This window comes from Petaurus breviceps, unplaced genomic scaffold, assembly GCF_028583685.1.
Source record: "Petaurus breviceps papuanus isolate PSGF00001 unplaced genomic scaffold, PetGlider_PUasm1.0 90760, whole genome shotgun sequence".
Taxonomy (NCBI): domain Eukaryota; kingdom Metazoa; phylum Chordata; class Mammalia; order Diprotodontia; family Petauridae; genus Petaurus; species Petaurus breviceps.
Genome location: NW_027187338.1, coordinates 3,496,185 through 3,513,382, shown reverse-complemented (window position 1 = coordinate 3,513,382; position 17,198 = coordinate 3,496,185). Strand labels below are relative to the sequence as shown.

General features: G+C 44.5%; 2 protein-coding genes across 11 annotated transcripts in view; both read right to left on the bottom strand.

The window, feature by feature from the left end:
• SH3D21 (SH3 domain containing 21) lies at nucleotides 1–1,616 on the bottom strand. Of its 2 annotated transcripts, XM_069067950.1 has the most exons (5): nucleotides 1,486–1,616; nucleotides 1,059–1,216; nucleotides 909–969; nucleotides 365–483; nucleotides 1–258 (listed from the first exon to the last, which is right to left on the bottom strand). In XM_069067950.1, exons 1-5 carry the CDS (start codon nucleotides 1,487–1,489, stop codon nucleotides 154–156), a joined length of 447 nt encoding a protein of 148 aa, XP_068924051.1. In that variant the 5' UTR covers nucleotides 1,490–1,616; the 3' UTR covers nucleotides 1–153. The 2 variants fall into 2 exon arrangements, with proteins under 2 accessions (XP_068924051.1, XP_068924050.1); XM_069067949.1 differs by lacking the exons at nucleotides 365–483; nucleotides 1,486–1,616 and having other exon boundaries at nucleotides 1–327; nucleotides 1,059–1,444.
• Nucleotides 1,617–2,695: 1,079 nt separating this feature from the next.
• THRAP3 (thyroid hormone receptor associated protein 3) overlaps nucleotides 2,696–17,198 on the bottom strand; it is a 90,960-nt gene continuing 76,457 nt past the window's right edge. For 8 of the 9 annotated variants that reach the window (XM_069067942.1, XM_069067945.1, XM_069067940.1 and 5 more), the window contains 7 exons: nucleotides 16,610–16,782; nucleotides 15,063–15,174; nucleotides 13,707–13,791; nucleotides 11,402–11,589; nucleotides 7,316–7,511; nucleotides 6,385–6,525; nucleotides 2,696–4,205 (listed from right to left, as the gene is read on the bottom strand). In XM_069067942.1, coding sequence (XP_068924043.1) covers nucleotides 3,984–4,205; nucleotides 6,385–6,525; nucleotides 7,316–7,511; nucleotides 11,402–11,589; nucleotides 13,707–13,791; nucleotides 15,063–15,174; nucleotides 16,610–16,782 — 1,117 coding nt within the window. In that variant the 3' untranslated portion in view covers nucleotides 2,696–3,983. The remainder of the gene's footprint in view (nucleotides 4,206–6,384; nucleotides 6,526–7,315; nucleotides 7,512–11,401; nucleotides 11,590–13,706; nucleotides 13,792–15,062; nucleotides 15,175–16,609; nucleotides 16,783–17,198) is intronic. The other variant, XM_069067948.1, reaches the window with a different exon arrangement.

Below are 17,198 nucleotides of genomic sequence, written 5' to 3'. Positions count from 1 at the left end.
GGGGGCAGGAAGTGAAGGTTTCAGGTAGGTCAGGGGTCTAGGAATTATGAATCTAGGACTAAGGAGCAGGGAGGTCAGTGAGTTGAAGTTAAGGATTCATGAATAGGGGGCCTGGGTTCACTAGGGAATAAGGAGTTGAGCATCTGACAGGGGTCAGGGGCTCTCACCAGAGGGCCTATAGTCCAGCTCTTGCACAAAGTTAGAGGGAAAGGCCCCCAGTTGCCCATTCTTCTTCCCCAGCCACCAACCATCTTCAATCTGGAGAAATGGTCCAAGTAGACAGACCCAAGAGTATCAGCACTCCCGACATGCACACCAGTCTGAAACCTATGCCCAAAAGCAAGTCTAGTGGTTCTCTCCTCACCTCTCGAAGCACCTGGACCACCTCCCCAGCCTGGAGCTTTAGCTCGTCCGGCTGCTCTGGGCTGTAGCTAAAGTTCACTTTACACCATCGCTGGGTAGTTGGAGGGCCCCCGGGCTGACCTGGGAGGTGGGTGCAGAGCTTTGGGTCAGGGGTATGGGACCCAACCTGGAGACCCTCTCTTATCCCCTGCCCTGGCCCCTGGGGCCCTTACAATAGTAGGGGGGGTCCATGGCCAGGGGGAGGGCTGAGGGGCCGGAGACACCCTCGCCCCCCTCTCTCTGTCCCTCCCCCATGGGCCCCTCCCACCCCGAGCCCCAAGCGAGTCCCCATTGGTTGGGAAGGCAAGAACCCATTGTGTTCAGGGGGCCAATGACGACCCTGGGGAGCTTGGGGGGCGGGGTGAGGGAGCCCAGGGGGGCCCTGCCCCCGCCCCCCCCCCCCCCCCCCCCCCCCCCCCCCCCGCCACCGTGGAACTAGGGTAGGCGATGCGTAGAGATTCTGTCTTCGCCTACCCACGTCCAGATCAGCCCCACCTGAACCCCACCTTGGCGCGTAGAGCGGGGCCTCCGGGGGCCTCCGTCGTCCCGTAGACTCTCCGGGATCTCCTGAGGTGAAGGCAATAGCCAAGGGTCAGTAGAGGCGACGGGACGTCACCGGGGCTGTCCCCCTGGCCCCCGCCCGGTCTCACTCTCACCTGGACGATGAGTTTGGGGAAGAGACCACGGCGCCCAGCCAGCTCCCCCAGCAGCCAGCCGTCCGCGGATCCTTGGCTCACTTCCCGGAGCACGTCTCCGGCGGCTAGGGTCAGCTCGTCCTCCCTCTGAGCCTGGTAGTCCTCCAGTACCAGCACCTCTGCTTGCGGGGAAGGAAGGGATGAGGGGATCAGAGCCCTCCGACCGATGCGTCCCCCCGGGGAACGAGGAGCCCCGGGAGAACGCGACCCCGCACATCTACAGTTGAAGAGTCCCTTTCACAGATGGGAAAGTTGAGGTCCGAGGGAAAGCTGGTCCTCAGCAAGAGACGGACTTCATGACTTCCTCCAGTCTCCGCCCTCCCATTTCCGGGAGTCGGGATCCCCAAAGTGCACTCCGAAAGGACCCCTTGACCCTTCCGGCACGTACCCATGGCGTCCCGGGCTTCCAGGGGCTGAGCTGGCTCCACTCGGCCCGGCCGGGGAAAAAGGGGAAGGCACTCCTGGGTTAAAGGGCTGGGCGGATGCTGGAGGCCCGTCCGCAGGTGAGCGGGGAGGGGGTGGGAACGGGCTGCTGAGACTAGAAAGGCGGGACCGGGTGTCTCTGGGGCTGGCAGCTGGGGGAGAAGGGGGAGGATCCTGCTCGGCAAGTTCTACTCCCCCCCACCCCCAACTCTCTCCTTCAGGGGAGAGCGAGAGCCCCTCCCCTCCAGTGTCCCTAAAGTGGACTGGTGGGGTGGGGTGTGGCGGTCCCCCACCCACACCGGCCAGCGCTGCCTAAAGGCGTGGGAATATAGTGGGCGGAGACAGGGGCTGACACACCTCTTTTATTCTTCTTAGACTGCTAAGTGGGTTGCGTCTCCCCAGCCCCGGCCCTTGGCAAAGCTCAACAGACCTGGGTCGGGGTTCTCTGGTCTGTCTTTCCATTAATTATCCGAAACAGGTGACCAGAAGAAAGCCTACCAACTAAAGTGAAGAATTTGCAGGAAAAAATTGACTTTAGGTGTGGGCAGGATGGGGTTCGAGGGCCTGGAGGTATAGTCAGTCTTATCAGCTTTTCTAGAATTCCTTGTGAGAGGCCCTCAGGGATTTGCTCCAACTGCAGCCAACTCTCATCACCAAATGAGTCCAAAGGCCGGTGGTATTGGTTTCCATCACTGTTGCAATTTAGGGAGTGGAGGGTGTCTCTTTTTTGAAGTGGAGTCATTCTGATTAAGAAGCTGCTAATGTGTTGATGGTGGTAGCCGGGAGCCCTCCAAGCTGGAGAGGCGGAAGGGGTACAGTAGTCTTTCCACGATGCTTCCACCAAGTCCCAGTATCTTGGGCTAGTCGCTGGTGTTCCTTTGAAGGCTTAGCATCCCCCCTCCCTAATCAGTCCATCAAGCTCTCCGGCGTTCATTGCCCGGTTTCTTGGCTCTGACTTTCCTTTTATCTTCCAGTCCCCCACCTGGTGAGATAGAGCTCAAAGCCTGGGGGAGGGTGAGTCACCTTGAGAGCAAGAGCTTCACCTCTATAGCTACTACCAGGCAGATTCCCAAGAAGGCAGAGGCCAAGCACCTGGAATCTTGGTGGAGAGTCCACCCCACCACTCCATCCCTCCCCCTCCCTTCCTCCAAAAAGAACCACGGCTCACTTCCATCTAGTGCTTATTTTCTTTATTTGCTGGAGGAGTTGAAACAAACTTAAAATTTTTTTTTCCTAAACATGAATCATTCAAGTAAAACCAACTGAACTATAGAAATTTAGCAAGTGAGGGAACAAAAGAAGCACAACCATCTGAGGGTGGAGAGGGCAAAGGTACAGAAGGGGAGGGAAGCAGTCTCTTTCTTTTTTTTTTAACAACATATATATGAACTCCTTATGATTCACCTGCTTGTATCAAGCATAGGGACTCATTCCAGATAATTGTTTTCTCCAAACATCTTTTGAGAAAATTTAAATTTAAAACATAAGATGTAATAAAAAAAAAAAAACCACAAAAACCCCCACAAACCACACCATAACTGCCTTCCTTCATTAATCACAGGAGTTTTCATTTTATAAAAAGATTAATAAAAAATATTGAAAAAATTATTCTCATTTTATAATTTTTAAGCTAGAATTCAGAAGTTTCTTAGAAAACACACCAGAAACTGCCCTCCAGTTAACATCCCAGTTGCTGAGAGGAAAAAGCACAATTTGGAAACATCTTAGGGCCTAGTCCCACAAGGGATGGAAGCCCCTTGAAAATGAGAAAAGTTAGAGGGTGTGGATGTGTGTGGGGCCAACATCCTGTCACAGAGCTCAGCAGGGGAGACTTATGCAAACAAGGTAATTTGAAAGGACCTAAACTTACTACATAAAAAAGCTGCTCTAAAAATTAGGTTTTTCAATGTTGCTTGGTCCCAAATCGAAGTTGACATACCAATGTTTTGTTCTTGAGAATCATTTTCCTAAATTAAACCTGGAGAGCTAGTGTTACTAAATATGCATAAAGTAGAGATCTAAAAAATTGTATGGGTGGGAGGAAGAGGAGACCAAAATTAACCAAATTAGTCCTCATCTCTCAGCTTATATTGGAAAAAAAAATTAAATAAAAAAATAAAAAATAAGACTTGGTTCAAAATGGGACATAGACTGAAATCCAAACAAGTTTTCATAGCCTATGTCTGACCCCAGTCCCATACAAACAAGCAAGAAACAACCAAAAGCCCTACTTCTGGTTAAGGGTGGAGAGCTGGGGCCTCCCTCAGTCAGCCTGCACATACAGCTCTGAGTGGACAGGCCAGGGATGGTTCCCCTCTAGTCTGGGGTGGAGGTGGGGTGGGGGGGCCTTTGGGGTGTATTTTAGAGAATCCTCTCTTCAGCTCTTCAGTCTTTCTGGGACATCTCCCCAGCCAGTGCTAGATGCCTCTCTCCCCTTGAGGGTGGTTACCCTCCAGGGGCTCTTTACTCAGTGGCTGCCTGTAAATTGTCCTTCTCCTCTCGGTTTTCTGCCCCGCTCTCATCATCTTCAATCTCGCCTTCTTCTCCGCTAAACTTGTCATGAGCCCACTTGGGGCTGGTGCTGGATTTCCGGAACATGAACCTGCCCCTGCCTCGAGGAAAGGCGCCCCGGCCCCGGCCTCGGCTCACCCACTTCTCGCTGCCTTCACCCTCTCGGTCATCATGCTGAGGAGACAGCACAGTTCAGTTAGTTAATAAAGTGCCAGAACTCAAGTTGTTGCTTATCTGCCCACTAATGGCTAAGCCCAGCTTAAAAACAAATGCTCCATCTCTACACGATACCCCCTACACCCTGAGCGTGACATCTCACTAAGTGAGATGACAGCTGCAGGAGGTAGGGGTGGGGATGAACAGAAGGAAACTCTGCTTCTATTCTCCTTCCTTCCTCTCCATCTCAATAGTCATGCTGCCCAGAGCCCTTCCCAGGCCCCTTCTCTAACTCAGGCTGACCATTTCTACTCTTAAGAGGCAGGTACAAGTTTTAAAAATCGCCACTACTTTCCCAACCTCTCTCAACCCTAAACTTCTAGAATTAGAATAAAGTATTAGGGAGGAAGCAACTGGTTTAACTAAAGAAAAGCAGATTCCATGGGGCCAGTAGTAGGTTGAGACTTGAAGAGGGAGACAGAAAGAAGAGGGGGACAGAAGAAAGTTCTATATATCAATATTGGTGCTAAACAGGCCCAAAAGCATATCTATCCACAGCTAACCTAGTTACCCAAGCATAAGAAAATCACTGTCTTGCCCTAGATGTTAAGATTCCAGGCCATGTCTCCTGATTCCTACATGACTAGCCAAAGGAGCCCCTTTCCCCTTCCTCCATCCTTTGCAGCTCCACCAAAGACTAGATATGTTCATTGCAACTTGGGGACTTGTGTGCAACTTTGGGAAAGAAAAGGAATAAAAATAGGACTGCTACTTCCCAAAGATGGCACTTTAAAGAGAAGTGAATAGCTGCTAGCACTACAACCCCAAACCAAACTATGTTTATTTGTCCAACACAGAATGTTCTCTAAGGGTAGAATTGTAGACCATGTAGGGCAATTTGGACTCCCTAAATGTGAGATCTATTCTAGCTTGAGAGTAGGGGAAAGGGAATAGAGTACATGTATTGCCTTTCTTCTTCTTGGTACTTTGAGCATCATAAGCTACGGCTACCAAGATTGGTCCAGGCTTCCCTCAATCTGGTCTTCAGAGGGGTTGAAACCAACATCCTCCTAGGCCTACATTTTCCCCTCTCCCTATCCCCACAGCTGGCCCTAAGATATACTTGTTTTAAGAGTATGCAAGTAATATTAGCCATTTCCATGTACTGCTTACCACAGATGTCTAAGGATCAAATGAGATAATGACTGTGAACTCTTAGCACAGTGCTTGGCAGAAAGTGAGCACTATATAAATGTTATTATCATCACTCAGTACAAAAAACATTACGTGTACATTGTTAAGACACAAGCTAAATTAACTTTGTTGTATTTGATTTCAACTTTGTTGATGGTTGTTTGGCCTTTATAACATGGCTGTCAGCTCCCATCTTAAAAATAACAAAAGTCTGTCTTGGTAAGAGTTCATGCTGAAGAGGGAGGGGCTGCAGGAAGTTCTCTCACTGGTCACCTACTCCTGACAGGGAAGGCAGAATAGCTTTCACTTCAAAGGGAGGAATGGCCTAAGGTCATCTAGGCAGATCTATCAGATGGGGTCCCTAATATGTAATAAGCTATTAGGGATCTGCTCTGGGGTCCTCTCTGTCTAGATATGAAGCTCCCAGGTCTTCCTCCTGCTAAATATGCACTTCACCCCGAAATGGGACAGAATGCTAAGCTGTCATCCCATTTTTTGTCCTTTAAACCAGTGTACCTTGGTTTATATAATCTTGCTTTCAAGGAAAAAAATTATTTTCCTTCACATCTCAATTTTGGTGAAATTAATCCTTTGGTGATTCCTTTTAAGAATCACTCCTTAATCTCTTTTACAAACCAAGTTTGCTTAAGAAGGGAACCAGGTAAGCATGTACTTAGTTCAGATTCTCACTGTTAATCTAATTCATTATAGGATCATAAATTTTAAACTAGAAGAGGCCCTAGAGGTTAGACACCTTGTTTATACTATTTCAGGATGCTTCAATTTGTCAGACACACCCTGGCTCCCAAATTCAAAGTGAGGGAAAACTAGATCATCAGGCAGCTGCACTTCTCCTTGGCTGACTGATTTAAATGTGCTGTCACTTTTGGTACAGAAGCCAGCTGGGTACCTCATCTACTCCACATTTCCAACTGCTTAAGTAAACCTCTGGTATCAACCATGGTCTAGGTCACATTCCTTCTCCCTATGCCCAGACACATACCAGATAATATTTTTTGCTTTTGGGTGTATATTCTGGGTCCCATTCCTCCTCTCGGGTCCTCTTCTGGAAATCATTGTTGCCACTGCTGTTATTGCCAGCATAGTTGCCTCTGCCCCAGCCTCTTCCTCTAGCTCGAAATTGCTGCAGCAACAAACAGGGAAGAGCAGTCGGTCAATTTAGGATGTGTACAGTGGCCCCTTCTTGAAGACTGTATTAGAAGACCTTAAGCTCTGACAGAGAACAAAACTGACACATGTCCTCTGATCTCCTGCTGATAAACTGCAGTCTATCCAATCATGTGGCTGGATACTCAGGAACATTACACAGTTAATTCGGCTGGAGTATGAGGGTGACTAAAAGCATTCTGCTGGGTGACCAATGAGAGAGAACAAGGTCAGAAACCAGAAGCTACAAAACCTTTCAATCTGAATAAGTAATTCTGTTTGAAAAAGCAATTGTAAAAATAGACAGCTGAGGAAAAAAGTGACTGGGCCAGAGGGAACCATTTAGAGGATGAGGAGGAGTCTAGTCTGTCACTAGGCTCCCTAAGAACCTGGCAGTTCCTGGACCCAGAGATACACATTGCTGATGCAAAATGAGAGTGTTAGAGCTGGAAGGGACTGTGACCTCTACCTGATGCACAAATCCTTCCTCATTCTCTAGAATATCCCAACAAAGAATGAAAAGAGCAAACCTAGAATTATTAGTACAAGATGAAGAAAGGAAAGAGCTATAAAGAAAGCCTACCCTGACCCATGGGGTCAGAAGAGTTAAGCACTTGAAGACAACTACTGAGTGGTCGTGCTGAACCTCCTAGAAAGACTCTCCTGGGACAGATGAGCTTTTTACAAAAAGGAGAGAAGCACTCTTGGAAGCCTGTCTGCAGGTTATATGGTAGGAAGGGAAGAGGTTAGGGTACAGGGTGACTCACAAAGGTCCCTCGAGCTCTGCCTCCTCTCTCACTTGGACCCACAAAATCTTTGGTCCCCAGCCGGGATTTGTCAAAGCCTGTGGTGCTCTCTTCCCGCTCCTCTGTCTCTTCAGTGTACTCCTCTGCTTTGTAAGAATGTGATGACTGGGAGGATGATGATGACGACCGAGACCGATCCCGCGTTCGACGATGCTTCCTGTGCCAAGAGAGAAGCCAGTGTGGCTCATGAGCCCCTTAAAAGAACCCTGGCTTGACCAAGCACCAGCACCTTGTGTTTCATGGGTGGGGAATAACCCAAGATATCTCAGGAACATGGCTGCTGAAATGGGTTTGAACACATTTAAATTAGGGAAAAAAAAAAGACAAACCCAAATGCACCCATCTAGGATGTGTTCTTCAAAATTCACTTTCCTTACAGAGTCAAGTAACAGGTGGTAACATTCAGTGGGACAGGATGAGAACCCAGAGAGCTGGAGAGGCTGTTCCATGAGTTACTTCTTCTGAAGTGGCCATACCCCCTGGAACCCAGGGAAGATTAGAGATTAAAGCTTTAACAATTTGTCTTTAAAGATGATGTACTGTCTGTGACTGGGGGGGAGGGAATAGGTAACTGGCAATACATTTCCATGATCTTACATGTCTACATAACTTGCTGGCCTCCAGAAGGAGGTACAGAGGTTAGCCTCTTGAGGCAACACTGGGTCATATCACTTCTTCAACCCCAACTGCCCTGGATGGGGCCAAGTCATAAAGCCTCAGAGTTCCAAGGCTCATTTTTTAGGAGAATTTTAAGCTCCCACTCAGAAAAGCAGAGCTTCTTTAACCTATTACCATGTACTGTGGTTCCCCTTCAAGAAATGTCTGCCTCAGAAGCATTACTCTGACTCTAGGAGCTGGCAGTGTTTCTCATTCCCAGAAGTGCTTCCTTCTAGTATTTCTGACTGGTATGAATGTTTAGAGATTTTTCTGCCTACTCAATGGATCCCAAATCATAATCATAGACTGTCAGAGCCGAAGAGGTCCTTAAAGATCACTGATTTAATGTCACTTGACCAAGGCCATAAATGTAGCTGGTGGTAAAACCAGGATTAAGCTTGAAGTTTCTAAAGGAGAAGAGTTTACAAAGTTAGGGCTAGGTAGTCAGACTGTCCCCAAGAAATGGTATGAGAAACTAAATTAGGTAGTCATACCTGTGGGATTAATATACTGTTAAAAACAGTTGAGAGAACTGTTGAGAGCCATTTACATGATTAGTGATAAACAAGTCCTCCTATGCCCCAAGAAAGTTAGAAAGCATCTCAGAGGGTATCTAGTCTGAATTCGGAGTAGGAATTCCCTCTACCACATACCAGACAAGTAATCATCGAGCCTTTGCTAGTGAGAGAGAACCCACTATTAATGCAGCCCACCCCACTTTTGGACAATTTTAATTACTAGAGTTTTTCCTTACATTCTTTGACGTGTCTCTCAGCAACTTCCATTTATTTTAACTTTTTAAAAAATTAACCCTCCCTTTTAACAAAGTACGATTAAGCAAAAGAAATCAATGTGCTACCTCATTCTTCACCATCCACTCTTCTCAGTTCTGACCTTTAGGGCTTTCAAGAAGAACAAATCCCTCTTCCACATAACATCCCTTCAAATGTCTGAAGACTATTTTGAGCTCTCTAAATCATCTCTCCACCAGGTAACACAATTCAAATTATTTCAATCACTCTTTCTATGGCATAATCTTTTTACCCTAGTGGCCCTCCAACTTATCAATGTCCATACAAAACAAATGGTGCCCAGAAATGAAAGCACCACCTCAGTTATTACAGGACCAGCATGGAATACAGTGATATAATCATTTCCCCCTTTAGAACACTGTGCCTTTCAATGCAACCTAAGAGCATGTTGTCTTTTTTTTTTTTGGTGGCTGTCATATCACAACATTGACTCATATTGAAGCATGTAGTCCACTAAAACCTCCAGATCTTTTCCAGCCAAGCTTTTCTTGATGCACACTTTCTCCCCACCTCCCTGGATTTTCTCACGCTCCTCCATTAGCAAACTTATAATTAGTTTCAAAGATTTAACTTCTAGGTATAAGACTGACTTTATATTTATCCTAAGTACATAACATCTACTGAGATATTCACACCAAATGAGATATTTTGGGAAACTTACTCTATCATCCAACTTGTCACTTTATCTGCAAATCTAATAAGTGTGATCTATGCATTTTTATCCAAGTTATTAGTAAAATGCTAAATCCAAGAAGAATGCAAATGTCTAGGACATATTAGGCTCTTAACTGAATAATTCGATGGAACCATGCCCTAAAATATGGATTGCGAATGTCTTTAACCTTAGATAGGAGACCATTTCATAACACCTATTTGTTATTTTAGTCAATTAGTAACAACTCCTTCCCTAAAAATTAGAGTTAGCACACAGTAGAACAGAACACTTGAGGGTGGAGGCATAGAAGATTTCCCTCACTGGAGTTCTTCAAGCAAACCTTACCACCACTTGTTAGGCATACTATGTATGGGTTAGGATTCCTGCTCAGGTTTGCACTGTTCCAGGTGGCTTCTGAGATGCCTTCCAATTTTCAGTCATGATCAATCAATTCTCTCTCTTGGAGTTCAAACTAGATTTGCCTTATATAAAATTCTACCCTAGCACAAAGGACCTGAATAGACAATAAATAAAACAGACAGTACTGAACTGGGACATAGGAAACCTAAATATCACTAAACATCTGTGTGAACACAGGGCAGTGAGCAGTCAGTACGGTTCAATTGTCTCACTTTACCTCTCTGTCAAATGGAGAAAATATCTGCTCAACTTTTCTTTCTCACCACAGCTTGAAATGTGATGATCTGTGTGAAAGTTCATTACATAGTACTAGACTAGGGTAAGGTGGTCAATTATTTTAAGATGACTGAAAAGTACCTACGTCTATTGACCCAGATCTCCACAGAATCAAGTGCAAGGTTAGAGTATTTTCAGAAAAGCAAATACAAACAAACCAAAAACAAAACTAGGGCAAGAACTTCTTTCACTAAAGTCTTCCTCTGATGACTTTCTGGGGCACAGAGGTTGTGACCCTGGGATCTCTCAGACTGTGCACAAGTGCTGGAAGGTCAACATTAAGCTACAAAGGCACAAAGAAGGCCTAAGTGTTCCTTACCCATGAACCCACCTATCAAAGTAAGGAAAAGTTTATCACCAGAAAACTAGGCACCAGCTGAAGACTCCCTACCCTCAACTCCCACCCCCTTCCAACACAGGAATTCACAAAGACCTTCCATTAAAGGGCAGAGGGGTTGTGAACAGAACTAGTAGACAGAGAATCCATACCGAAGAAATTAGGGGTCAGGTCCTTGAAATATGTTAGAAATTGTGCTAGAATTTAAATCCAGTTAATTAGTTGTGTACGATAATATATTATTACATTGTCTTTTTTTTTAACCAATAAAGGCCAGCTTGATGACGCACATTATTCACTGAGAACTGCTGAATGAATTCATTGCTAAAAAAAAAAAATTTCCCTCAAAGGACTAAGATTCACCATTGAGAATACTGAAATGAACCGTCACAGGCTAAAGCAGGCTATTCTCCAAGAGTGGTTCTAGAACATGTTGAAAAGTGCTGAAATATGTTACCATTGACAGCCTACAAGCATATCTCCCAAAAGTGACCGATTTGAAGGGAGACACACTTGTTTGGATTTAGATAAGTAATGATTTGTTTCTTTAAAAATTTACTTAATAGTCACAACTCGTGTAGGAAGGAAGAAAAATGGGGCAATCCCTAAATAAACATTTATAGGCATACACCTGCCCAACAGTATTCGTTTCCTCTGAGGAAACCTGGTATTAGGTGAAACTACTTTCTTTGAGAAGCTTAATTTCATAATATTCCAAATTTAAAATATGGAAAAAGCAGTTGGAGCAACCTGGAGTACTGGAGGAGTGTGGCTGTATTAAGCTACTACAAGCAATGAAAGTTATCAATTGCTGACAGCCTGGAGAATCTACACCTGGCACCATTCCTGCATCAAGCAGGACAGCTAGATAGACACGACTGTCTACATACTTCTGCTTTTTGGATCCTTTGTGAGTTTTCTCAGTTTTTTCAGTTGATCTCTCCCTTGAGTGGCTTGAATCTCGGGAATCCACTGATTCTCTTGACTTATCTCGTTTAAGATCTCGTTCCTTATGTTTTTTACGACGCTCAATATCAAGACGAAGATCAACTGGGTCATCTTTGTATTTTCCCTCAGCCTGCAGAGAAAGAAAGAAGCAGGAGTTAAGGCTCTTAAAACTATAAATATATAAACATATTAGCCACCCTAAAAAAAACCATGGTTTTCACTGTAGTGGTACAATGAAGGGGAGGGAATATCAAGAATGCTAGTAAATATCATCTGTACACAAATGTCCCTTCCTAACAAGAAGCTAAGGGCATTTACTTAACCTACCAAGAACAAGACAAAAACAAAAATAAAACACTACAGGGAACTAGTTAATTTCTTACCACCATTTACAAACCACTCTAAGCATGGAAACTGACTTGAGAATCCCAGCTACAGGCAGAGAATTCTAGTGAGAAGGGCTTCTGTCAGCAAAGCTCAAGAATGGCAGCCTTTTCACTTAGTCCCTTTTTTGGGTGGGGAGGTAAGCTAGGAACTGGTCTGTGGGCATAGAGGCACCATGCGTACAACCAAGATTATGTGATGACACCTGATATAGGCTGAACTTGAGACACATTCCCAATGTGCTTTAAGACATCCTGCTAGCTGGGGAAATATCCCAAAGCACTAACTGGCCTGGAAAGTAGGAACAAAGAACAGAGCAGGCTATCCTAACATTACCTGTACAGATAACTGAAGAAACCTCCTCAGAAGGAAGCTGAATAATGCAAAACAAACGAAGTGGCAATAGCTTATATAAAAATGGGCAAATTATATAAAAATATCTACCTTTCTAGGCGCTTAACAGAAAAATTATATTAAGGAAATACAGTACGGTTATATTGGTATTATACCTCAACAATGGCTTTAAAAAGAAATTTGTTACAGATTTTTTTTCATTCAAAACCAAGACAGAGAGGGGGTCCCAATTACAATGTGACAGGAAATTAAATTCATCCCATAGACATAACTCTTCAAAGTGTGCATAAAGTGTGTGCCCTCCCCTCCCCCTGCAGGGAGGAGCACGCAAAAGACAACTTTAGCAATTTTTTAATTATTAAAATTTTATGTAATTAAAATTTAAACATCAAACTTAGGACTCTAGCTACAAGAGGAAGAGTTGGGAGTCACTGATCTCTTCCTGATAGGGCACAGAGATTTTTACAGGGTGCTAGTAACTTTTAGTAGGGGTTTTATTTTGCTTGTTGACTTTTGTACATTTCCCCAGGAAAGAGATATTATTTCCACTTAGACACCAAACTACTCCCAGCAGCACTAATGGTCATTGACAAAAGCAGCCACTGCTCCCTTAGGTAGAGTGAACAGTTATTTAGCAGACCCGCTCCCCCAACATGAAGAACAAGATTTCTTTCACTGTTTAAAAAACTTCCTGATTCATATAGAGCCAAGCTATTTTATTGAGAGGAGAGGGAGAGGGACAGGGATGGGGAGAGGGGGAGGGGAGGGAGAGAGAGAGAGAGAGAGCAGGTTTATCATATTTATCTGATATAAGTTTTTTTGAAACCTTGAAAATAAGTACATAAAAATTAAGGTTTCAGCAGGATGGGAAACATTTTTCATTTTAACCAAAACCATACATGAAGAAAGATATATAATCTGCATTAGGTTTTAAAAAACCACTCAACCCAAGTCTATACCACAGTTTTAACACTTCATACAGCTCTTAGCAGTCTAAATGCAGCTGGGCTGAGCAGCATTAAAGTAACAGTGAGGACAAATGATACGGGTACAACATTAGAACAAATTGGACTAGTTGTGTATTAACAATTTACTCAGTTCAGATACAAATAAAAGTTTTATTTTCCTCTCTCTGACATGCATGTCTTTTTGAAATCATGGTTGGAAATAGCGCATGTATACAATTGATTTGATAATACTTACAAGCAGAAAAATATCACAAAAAGTTTCTTCTCTCATCATGGGCACTTGTTCCAAAACTCCTCTCTTTTTTTTCTCAATCTCACCTCAATAGACTTTGGGGTCATTTACCATATTCTAACCACTTCACAAAGGTTGTTGATACATTTAATAAAAATTAACCCTTTGTAGTTCATTTTTAGAATTATGCCCATCCTTAAAAGAAAAACACAAACTTAAGTAGAGAGTAATTTAAACAAAAACATTTCTGTTAAGTTCATGCCCAACGCACTCATTTTGTTGAAATTACTGATGAAAGTGACAGTTCACCTTGTAGCCAGGCTCCCGCGTGCTTTTCATCTCGTCATGAGCCAAACCATGTTTTCTGAACGTACTGGGAGAAATATCTATCCTCCTAAGGAATTAACAAAACAAAATCCAAGTCAATATTTTTCCAATGCAACTCAATCTCATCTCTTCCCATCTTTAGTTTCATAACCACTTACCTCCAAAATTCAGATTCATTCACTATCTACTATGTGCTAGTCACTGAGGGGGTCAAGAGATAAATAAAAATAAAGTTCCTCCACTCATAGTTTATCAGCAGGAAAAAAAATACCTTTGGAGAGTCCCAGAATAGTGGGGGGGGGGGGACCTCAGAGGAAGGAAGAGGAGAGTTTTTAAGTCCTATCTCTTACATATGGTGGTATCAGTACCTAAGGGATCTCCCTAAAACTGTTAAACTGAAGGTATGATGCTGATATGCATCAGTGTAGTTTCCAGAGAGTTCCCTAAACTCTCTGATGAAATCATAACTCTGAATCATAGCCAAACCCCTCCTCCAACAAGCCTATTCAGATAAAAGAAATTACTCAGAGTAACATAAAGAATTAGAAACTCAGCCAAAGAAACCAGACCCATCTAGTGTTCCAACTCATCTCTGCTGGCTGTATATCCAGGGCAAAGACCCAAGAACCAGCTCCATTTTATAAAGAATGAGGCTGTCTCCCACTGTTCCTTCCTTAGGAAGTTTCAGGCCCCAAAAGCAGAGGTGATAGCTGAATGCAGTCCGAAAAGCATTTAACAACAACAAAAAACCCCCCAAAACCTTGAGCCTGGTGTCTAAATGGTATTTTACAACAACAACAACAAACCCAACTCAAAACCCTGGGTCTGGTGTCTAAATCCTATGCCTAATGCAGAAGGCAGAGGATAACTGTTTTACTGAAAACCCACCCAAAGAAATGTCTAGATCAGAAACAAACTTACTTAGAAACCCTCAACTCATCACGGTGTATAACAAACAGAAAAGAGTTTCAGAAATTTGCTAAAGTCATTAATTATACCAGACTCCCCCCACATCACCTTCTCAATATTTTGCAGCCTCCTTTGGAAAAGTAACTGATGTGTTTAAGGAAAACTCAAAGTAAGCTAAAAAGGAGAGCCTAGCCCCTTTGGCTGACCTCCCTGGAGTCCCAGACCAGCTCATGTCTGCCAGCTGTCTGCTTCATTGGCCTCATAATCTTGTTTCATTTCCCTGGTGCACCCTATTACAAGAACCAATGGGCTCTGCACCACCTCAGAGTTTGTACAAAGTTGCTCTAACTTCCATAACTAACATACAGAATGTGACAAGCAAACTAAAGCCTTCAGTGAAGCCTCCATTAACAGGATCATATTCCACACCTGTGAATCTCTGGGCTCTTCTTGTTTTTAGCTGCATCCTGCTCTGTTCCCCTCTTTAGGTATTTAGTAAAACGTTCATTCAATGTCATTCCTGAAGATCCAAAATGATGCTCTGTGGAGGATGCAAAGAAAGATGTTCCATAATTACTCTACTGCAGTATAGTATTGGTGGGATGCACAAAGACTCTAGAATCAAGAGTGCCCCAGTTCAGGGGCAGCCAGGTAGCACGGTGAGTAAGAGCACTGGCTCCAGTGTCGGGATGACCTGGGGATCGAATCTGGGCTCAGACACTTAGCACCCACCCAGAAATAACTGGCCGTGTAACCTTGAGCAAGTTACTTAACCTCAATTGCTTAGGGGCAGCCAGGTGGCTCAGCGAGTAAGAGCACTGGCTCCAGTATTGGGATGACCTGAGGATCGAATCCGGGCTCTGATACTTACCACCACACCCAGAAATAACTGGCCGTGTAACCTTGAGCATGTTACTTAACCCCAATTGCTTAAAAAAAAAAAAAAAAAGAGTGCTGCAGTTCAGACCCCTCCTCTAATGCTAACTAGCCTATGACTTTAGACAAGTCCTTTCACCTCCCCAGGCCTTAGTTTTCCTCTTCTATAAAATGAGGGGTTGGACTAGATGGCTTCTGGTACCAACAAGCTCTAAATCCACAATCCTGGGAGGCTTAAGGTTAAATCTCAACACACAGCAAACATACCATATATAAAACTTGCAGAGATTATTGTAAACTTCGTTTATTAAACGTCTTTGTAGAGCACTACAAGAGGCGCCGGGGCAGATGTCACCCACATTCCTGCTCCTCTTCCACACACCTGTAGTCAAGGTCAGCTTCCCTTCCTGAAGCACACAGGCTCCTTCTAAAACAAACCTTTGCAGATGTGCCACAAGTCTGAACTAGACCAGGCTTTGCCTAACAAGGCTGCACTCCCAATTTTGGTCTCCCCTCCTTCAGCACATAAAGCCCTCCTCTAAATTACCTAGGAAAGGTAAAAACTGATCCAATTTCTAGGGAATGGTTTCAGTCCTTAAGAAAAATGCTTGAAGGACTTTTTATCATGTGGTAAAAGAAAAATGCCCGTTGCAGAAATCAGGGATAGAAATTATTAAGATCTGTCATAAGAAGCCTATAATCAGAAGGTCTCCACACAGACCAGAAGCTTAAGAACTTTAGGAGGAAAAGGCAGAGGAAATCTGAAAAATTCCTTCATATTTAATTGTATATCCTCACTCCTACTAAAGGAGTTTTATCCACTCTCACCAGACACCAGTAATTAGCACTTGAAACCCCATAATTTGCTGAACTGGTGAGGTGGCCCCAGAAGCAATTCCCTCATACCAGCCAGGGACTTCAAAGACCTTGGTAATGGAGTAACAGTTCAAGTAATCAAGGACAAGAAAAGAGGCCTCTTTCCTTTTAGAGCCTGACTGACCACTTGGAAGGAGACTAAGTCTCTTTTCCTCCAAATGGCCCTTAGAGGAAGCTGAAGGTGTGGAAGAGCAAGGGAGGGAAAGCAATGGGCTTGGACTCACCTTTAACATGGTGAACGATAGTCACAATGTGCTGGGCAAACAGCTCTGAGGGGCTCCGCTGAGACTGAGCAGATTGTATATGTTGGAAAATGGAACGGAATTCCTGATCTTTTTTGTTACTATGGACTAGATCTCGACTGAGTTTTCGTTCCTGAGCCAATAAGCCACTGGGACTGGAAGAGAAAGGGGAGAAGGAGGAACAGGAGGAGAGATGGGTGTCAAGAAAAAGGCACACAGAAAACCAGTATAACTAGAGTACAAGTGCCCCAAAACTGCATTAGTGTGACTTGAAGGCTATCACCGCATAAACCCTGCCCACCCCCTACACAACTGATACTCTGGAAGTCAGTTAATAACGTCTGAAGGACCCTCAAAACATGTCCCCCCACTTCCCAGCATCCCCTGGAAACCCTCTTTGGGCAGTCCCTCAGCACAAGGTGGTGGTGAGGCCCAGGAAGGAGCAGGCCCAGGCCAGGGAGGAGCAGGCCCAGGCCAGGGAGGAGCAGGCCCAGCCCAGGAGGGGCAAGAACAGGCCAGGGAGGAGCAGCAGGAGAAGCAGGCCCAGGCCAGGAGGAGCAAGAACAGGCCA